Source organism: Osmerus eperlanus, chromosome 4 (assembly GCF_963692335.1).
Source record: "Osmerus eperlanus chromosome 4, fOsmEpe2.1, whole genome shotgun sequence".
NCBI lineage: Eukaryota > Metazoa > Chordata > Actinopteri > Osmeriformes > Osmeridae > Osmerus > Osmerus eperlanus.
In genome coordinates this window covers 14,825,391-14,832,391 of record NC_085021.1, presented here as the reverse complement: position 1 = coordinate 14,832,391, position 7,001 = coordinate 14,825,391, and the positions used below count along the sequence as shown (strand labels likewise).

Sequence of the window (7,001 nt, the reverse complement as noted above, 5' to 3'; positions counted from 1 at the left end):
AGCTTTCTTAGCCATCACAATGGCTTACAGTAGCACTTGACTGCAGTCATGGTCAATGGACCAACTTCCAACTGTGGTTAGTACCCAGGAACATTCTGTTAGCAAAAAATCATTACAAATGGATCTCAACTGATCTCAACAGTATCATTAGCCCAACTATTGCATAAAATACAGTACAGTGACAACAACATTATCATATCTTCCACATCCAGACGTGTATAGATTCTGTAGTTGACCAGGAGGTCAGAAACCTGGAAAGGTTAGAAACATATAGGATTGTCAGCATAGCATTGGTGGTAGGAGATGCGTAGTGACTTGATGACCAAGCACAGTGATAAGGTATTGAGGAGAAGGGACATCATACCCTTATGCTCAAGTAGTTGTGGCTTGGGGCTACTGTGTCCTGCGGACCTGGAAGGATCTACAAATCAGGTTTGACCTGAACCAGGAGAGAACTTTTATACACATTTCTAACATTACAGCCAGGATAGCCGCCTCTGATGTTAGGAAGAAGATTAATGACAAGAGCTCTTAAAAATAAATAGAGGTGAGATGTACACAAGGAGACAAAGGGTTACATAGCCTACAACCTAGGGGTGGCTGACTCATCATTAACCCAAGTAAGGGGTTTCTCAGCTAATGTATTTCCGGAAAGGGGAAATACAGGCAATAAAGTAATTGTCTTTCCCGAAGGTCAGGATGAGGACAGCTCCTGGACTTTCCTGATAGTAATCGGAGGCACACCTTAACGAACGAAGAAACAAAGAAAGGGATTCCTTGGTACTTTTTGTTGTTGTTTCTGTTTAATTATGTGTAGGGACGTCCCTCTCTCTACAGATCATTAAACAGAAACACAAGTAAAACCTCAAGAGGGTGACTTCACCCCTGTGAAGTAAAAAAATATCATGTGTTCAAGGTGATTCATCAATTAAACGATCTTGTGCTTTATCTATCGCAGAGGTCATGAGATGCTGAAGTCGACGTGTCTCTTTATCGTCACTTTGAAACGCATCATAAAAGATTTACTTTTCCAATGTAGAATAAAGAGACAAGAATAAAAAGACGCGAATAAGAAATAAACTGTCAGACCAGAATTTAACCTTGCTGACGATGCGCTTGTTGGCGGTTACACGTAAGACTATTTGTTGTATCATGGTCAAAAAACAATGAGAGGTCCAACATGTATCGTAAACGTATTCTTTGTTAAAAAAATATGTGTGATGATCAGACAATAATATATTTAAACGCAACAATTTCAAAGATACTATTGAGGTTCAGTTTATAAGGAAATGTTTATGATGCATTTAAAAAGTAACCACCCTGCTCAGCCATAGAGGCTACACGCTCCTCCTACCATATATATGAAGACGCTTCTGATACTTGCACCTGCATCAATAAGAGGCTACACTTGAGAGCGGGTGAGGTGATTTTTTGTATACCATAATATTTTTTTTGTAAACCTTTATCAATATCTAACATGCTGTTTTAGACAACTGGGATAACTCAATTATTTCAATACAACCGGCATAATATATTGTCCTCTTAGAGTTTATGTAAATACAATTATTTTCCACTGAAGCTTTTTATGTGAGTGTGTGTGTTTGTATCAAACCTGGGTAATTTAATCCATGCATTACTTGAAATTACTTAAAGTAAAACTGTATGTATGTTTGATTTGAGTATTGGATTTATTACACTATGTAAAGTGTTCACCTTTCTTAAAATTGTGACCTTGGTCTGGTATGTGTTTATAGGAGTAGGATGATGCAGCTTTTATTTTCATATAATGTAAGATCCCTTTAGTCAGTGTAATTCTTAAATTGATTGTTTCTTGGATGGTTTAGTGTGCTGGACTGCTCCTTGCTGTCAGAATGATGGGTGTGATCTACAGCCCTGCTCTGAACCCTGTGAGAGCTATGTATCTACTCATCTTGACTGGGTGTCTCGCTCTGCTCCCACCTGGCTGTATCAATGCTGAAGAGATAGCAATAGGCTGTATACAATGGGTGCCCAATGGATCTGCAGATGTCTGCTGTGTTAACTGCAAACCAGGTACGTCTGGGTTGAGGACTGTGTTGTTTATTTGTATAAGAATATTAGGGTTTTCTCCAAAGCAGAACTTGGTCAACTCTAGCTTCCCATTATGAACTTGAAAATGGAGATTTAAAATGGATAAGATCTAAATTCTCATATTGATTAAGAAATTGATTAAATAGGTTATTTCTCAGTTATCATTTTAATGAGGCTGTGTGTTGTATCCCAAGTTGTGAGGAGCATTCCTTTTCCCCTGTGGCGGTTTCAACTGACCTAGATCAGTTTCAGTGGTTTCTCTTAATACCACATTAAAGACTCAGTCAGGGTGACGCATCAGGCCAGATGTCTACTGATAAATGTGGGAGGGGAATCCAATATTCTGGTTAGGATTGTACAGTAATGGTACAGTAAAGTGTTTCTACTTCAATGGTGGTTTAGGTTTCACAGAACACAGCTCTGACACATTTTTGATTCTCTTGTAGATTACTGTATTTGTGTCAGTGTAACATTGTCTGACTGACTGAGTTTGAAGTCATTTGTGTGCTAACAGCAGGTACACATTTCTCTCTTTCTGTCTTTTTCTCTGTATGTGGATCTGTTTACTGGATGTGCACATAAAGGGAACCGTTTAGTTAGCCGCTGTGGTCAAGATCCCAAAAAACTGTGTACTCCTTGTGAGGAAGGCACCTACACAGAAGACCCTTTAAAGTTTTCCTGTAAACGATGTACCAAGTGTACAGGTAAGATTCATTACTTCTTGTGGTACTGTACCTGCAAAGTTGTCCCTTCTCTGCATGTTATATTCGATATCCGGTTGTTATACTATCTGGCAAGAGACTGCACCCACGAGTGCTTGATATGCCAGCTTTGCATTGGTAGGAGAAGCATTATGATATGCACTGACATGTACTAGGCACTACTGTAGTCGTTAGACATCTAAGTTATTGTAAGACTATAGTTGAAGAATCAAGATGTTATTGCTGCACTGTAGAATACATTTTTGTTCACTGTGTCTGGTAGCTGAGATACGGTAACTGGAATCCGACCACAAAAATACTGTAGAACTATGACTTCTGATCCTTGACCTGTACTTTCTATATATTTGTATGTTGGATAAAAGCGTCTGCTAAATGAATGAAATGTAAATGTATGATACCATATTTGTCAAAATACTTGCATTCCATCTTTCAAATGTCCACATAGATGCTCACAGTATGTTTGTTTGTATGTGTGTGTATAGGTGCCTTTATTCTTAAAAAAAGTTGTACAACCACCAAGGACACTGAGTGTGACTGCAGAGCGGGGTACAAATGTGGTGATGAGCGCTGCACCTTCTGTGTCAACGAGTGTGGCAAGGGCGAAGAGCCTACCAATCAACGTAAGTCTCAGACGCAGTTCTTTGAGCTATATATGTCCATTGACCTCTACAATACATGACAAAGTATACGTATATTTCCACAAGTTTGTGTAAACTTAGCCACAGCACGCTATTTTAATAGATGCGCGAGGTAAGCGCTAGGCAGCAAAAATGATCTTGTCAAGTAGCTTTTAATGTCTGAAGACATGGAGGACAATGACAAGAAATAAAATTGATCATGCCACCCAATACAGATTAAAACTAAAGTAACAATGAAATTATACTTATTACTTATACAGCAACATACAGCCATTACAACACTTTGACCGAACTATGTGTTGGTCTTTACAGGATCGTGCCAAAAGTGTCCTCAAGGGACATTCAATGACCAAATACACCAGAAGTGCAAACCTTGGACAACCCGGTGAGGCTAATGTGAATGAATAGGGTTGCATGGACAAATGTGATAGGAGACTAGAGTCAACAATTTGTTTTGTTTTCCTAATTACCTTCTCTAGCTGCCCCCATCCAAACCAACACATTGTTGCTAGCGGGGATGCAGTCAATGACAATAAGTGCAGCACCAGTGAAAGGAACCACTCAGCCCCTGTGGTGGTCACCTTGCCTTCAAGAAACACAGGAATCAGCTTTGTTCCAGAAAGCAGAGGTAAGATCCATGGTTGCCCAAGATGAACAAAACACTGGACTGTAACAAGACATTGGTTTGAATGTGCATGAAATGGTAATTTTCTCCCACTGCCTGTCTTTTGTAGATAACACAGGATGGGTTGTAGCAGTCACCTGCGCTGGGTTTCTGGTCATCGTCATCAGCATCATCAGCAGCATCATGTTATACAAACTTGTTCGAAAGAAACTACCCCCCAAGACCCCTAATCCATTCGGACCCATAATTCGGAATCCCACTACAGGTAACAGGAGTCCACATCGCCAGCATTTTTCCTGATCCGAAACACATTTTCAGACTCACACTTCAAACATCATGTATCAAATATGTCACAAGTATACAGTGTTGGCAAATCATACTACCTCCATTCAAAACCTCCCTGTCTCTCCCTCTCCCGTCTCTCCCTCTCCTGTCTATCCCTCTCCTGTCTCTCCCGTCTCTCCCTCTCCTGTCTCTCCCTCTCCTGTCTCTCCCTCTCCTGTCTCACCCTCTCCTGTCTCACCCTCTCCCGTCTCTCCCTCTCCTGTCGCCCTCAGATGAGCCCCAGACCCTGGTATCATGCAGCTGCCATCAGCCTCAGCAAGAGCAGGGAAGCAGCACCGAGTCTCTGACCTCCCAGGAGTCCAAAGCCCCACTCTTGAATGAGATCAGACTGGATCAGACTGCCTAAAGTCTAGGCTCGAGCAACAACCTGGGTACTTAAATGCTACTCTCCTACATCAAAGCCTTTTTAACATCAAAGAAGAATGAATGTGTATGTTTTTGAAACGTGTCTACTTCAATGTTAGTACATTAGTTTTTTAAGAGTATAAACCATAAACCATCATAAAACACTAGTGTACATGTACATCTAGTTAGACTTTATGTATAGTAAGGTATTTGATGATGGCTTCTTTGTGTGACTAGTGACATTTGTGTTATGAAGTGCGAGGGAGGGCTGGGCCTTCTCTGTACAGTCAAGTAAAGGTGGGAGTTCAAACCACAGCCAGTCATTGAGTGTTCATATCTGCGCTCTTAGCCCCCATGCCTCCCACGTGGGGTTCTACGTCAGGCAGCCTTTCTTGCCCTTTCCTGTAAAGGGTTTGACATGCTTTTTTAGTGAATGAAAATGTGTCATTGTACAAGAAGCAGTCAGGTAAAAAAGGACATAAGGACACTTTTGAAAAGAGCTATTCGAATCATTAGGCCTACTTTTATTTTTTTTTAGGAAACTCAACCTTAGACAGTATGTGTGATTTGTATTTTTTTTTACAGATTTAAAGTCCACATAATCCTCATTTATTTCCATGATATAATGTAGACATGCCCTTCAAGCAAATGCAGCAGTGTAACTGACACTGCATAATAATAGGAAGGGAGGACTTTCCTGTGGGCCTCTTGTTATAATAGGGTTTCCCCAGTTACTATAAATGTCATGAGAAAGGTCAGATTGCTTTTATCATGTGTTATTGCAACAGAACTTAATATAACACGACTAATACAATCAAAGACTTGATATGATCAAGGACAACGTTTTCTTTTTCACAATCACTTTGTAGTTTCAACGTGTTCCTTGTTCAGTCTTGTTATATCATATGTCCATTTGGAAACATAGTTACATAGTATGCCAGCTCTGTGATTAAATGTCAAAACCTGTAATGCCTCAATGTTTCTTGTTATCGGGTATTGAAGAAACTTCTTACATTCCTGTGTGGATGTGTCATACCAAAGACAGGGTGAAGGAAGAACATGACTCATATGAAGGGGTTTGTTTTGGGTAGAGTTACCAGGTATATATGTAAGCACTTTTAATGTTATATATGTTAGGACTTAATATCTTAATTAGCCTTCAACAGGTAGAGGAGGAACTTTGAGTAGAGTTTAACAGCTACACTTCAATACTCTAGAATAGCAATGGATCATTGAGTAGGTTCAAAAGACTGATTGAGGTCACAAAATGGAAACGTTTACGTAGTGTTGTAACGTGAATGAATCATGAGTCCAAAGTGCTGATGAGTCATACATGTCATGAGTAATACAGTAGCCCAGCCCTGAAACTGCAGATTTGAGGTAACTGTTAGATACAGGTCTCTATGGATCAAGAATAGATGGGTTATTAAACAATGGTGTGTATACAGTCATATGTATATCTAGAAATACTTATTGATCATTGTTACTATTTATTTTTTCATATTTTAAGGGTGTATGTTTTCTAGGCAATGCAATTTAAAGTTTTGATATTAGTAAATAAAAAAGTATATTTTCTTGTTTTCCAGTCTTTCATTTATCAACCCTTTTATATCAATTGAGACAAAAACTGTAACGATCTACACATGCTATTGGATTCCTAGAGAAATTATGGAGAAATATTGTATAAGATGTGATCAACCTCAACTACAAAATGTAGAGATCTTGATGGAGACAAGGGTTTCAAAAGTGTTTCTTTATTCTCAGGGGATAAACAACTCACAGAAGTTTTATAAGATAAAAAAAAGAAAAAAAAACTCTTTGGAGAGAAATGCAAAAAATATGGTCAAATTCAACATGCTGTTGAATACGAAATAAATGTTATCCAGTTAAATTAACCGAATATGAAATATATTACAAATTGTGTATTTATATGTGTGGGTGCTTCAACAGTCATGCACTGAACGATAATAAAGCTCTATTAAACTTAAAGCCTTAATTGTAATGACTATAATTTTTGTATGCAGGGATTCAAAAGTTGACAAGAAAGATTCACTTGATGTCTGTCTGGCACTCAATATCTCAAGCAGTAACTAAAGTTGTAGGTCACGCAAAACAGTTACTAGTGAGCTGTAAGTGATTCATGTTAGTGTACTTACGTGATGAGTTGTGGAAACTACAGTTTCTAGAAGCATACAAGAATATTTACAGTCCGAGTCATTATTTATAATTACAGCACATCTTATCACATAGGAAAGT

General features: G+C 38.8%; 1 protein-coding gene across 1 annotated transcript; it reads left to right on the top strand.

Moving 5' to 3' along the window:
* The first annotated feature begins 1,849 nt into the window (after positions 1-1,849).
* tnfrsf9a (tumor necrosis factor receptor superfamily, member 9a) lies at positions 1,850-6,765 on the top strand. Its single transcript, XM_062459405.1, has 7 exons — positions 1,850-2,052; positions 2,655-2,774; positions 3,275-3,412; positions 3,743-3,815; positions 3,910-4,058; positions 4,165-4,320; positions 4,613-6,765. The coding sequence occupies exons 1-7, from the start codon at positions 1,872-1,874 to the stop codon at positions 4,744-4,746; spliced, it is 951 nt and encodes a 316-aa protein (XP_062315389.1). The 5' UTR covers positions 1,850-1,871; the 3' UTR covers positions 4,747-6,765.
* The last annotated feature ends 236 nt before the right edge of the window (positions 6,766-7,001 follow it).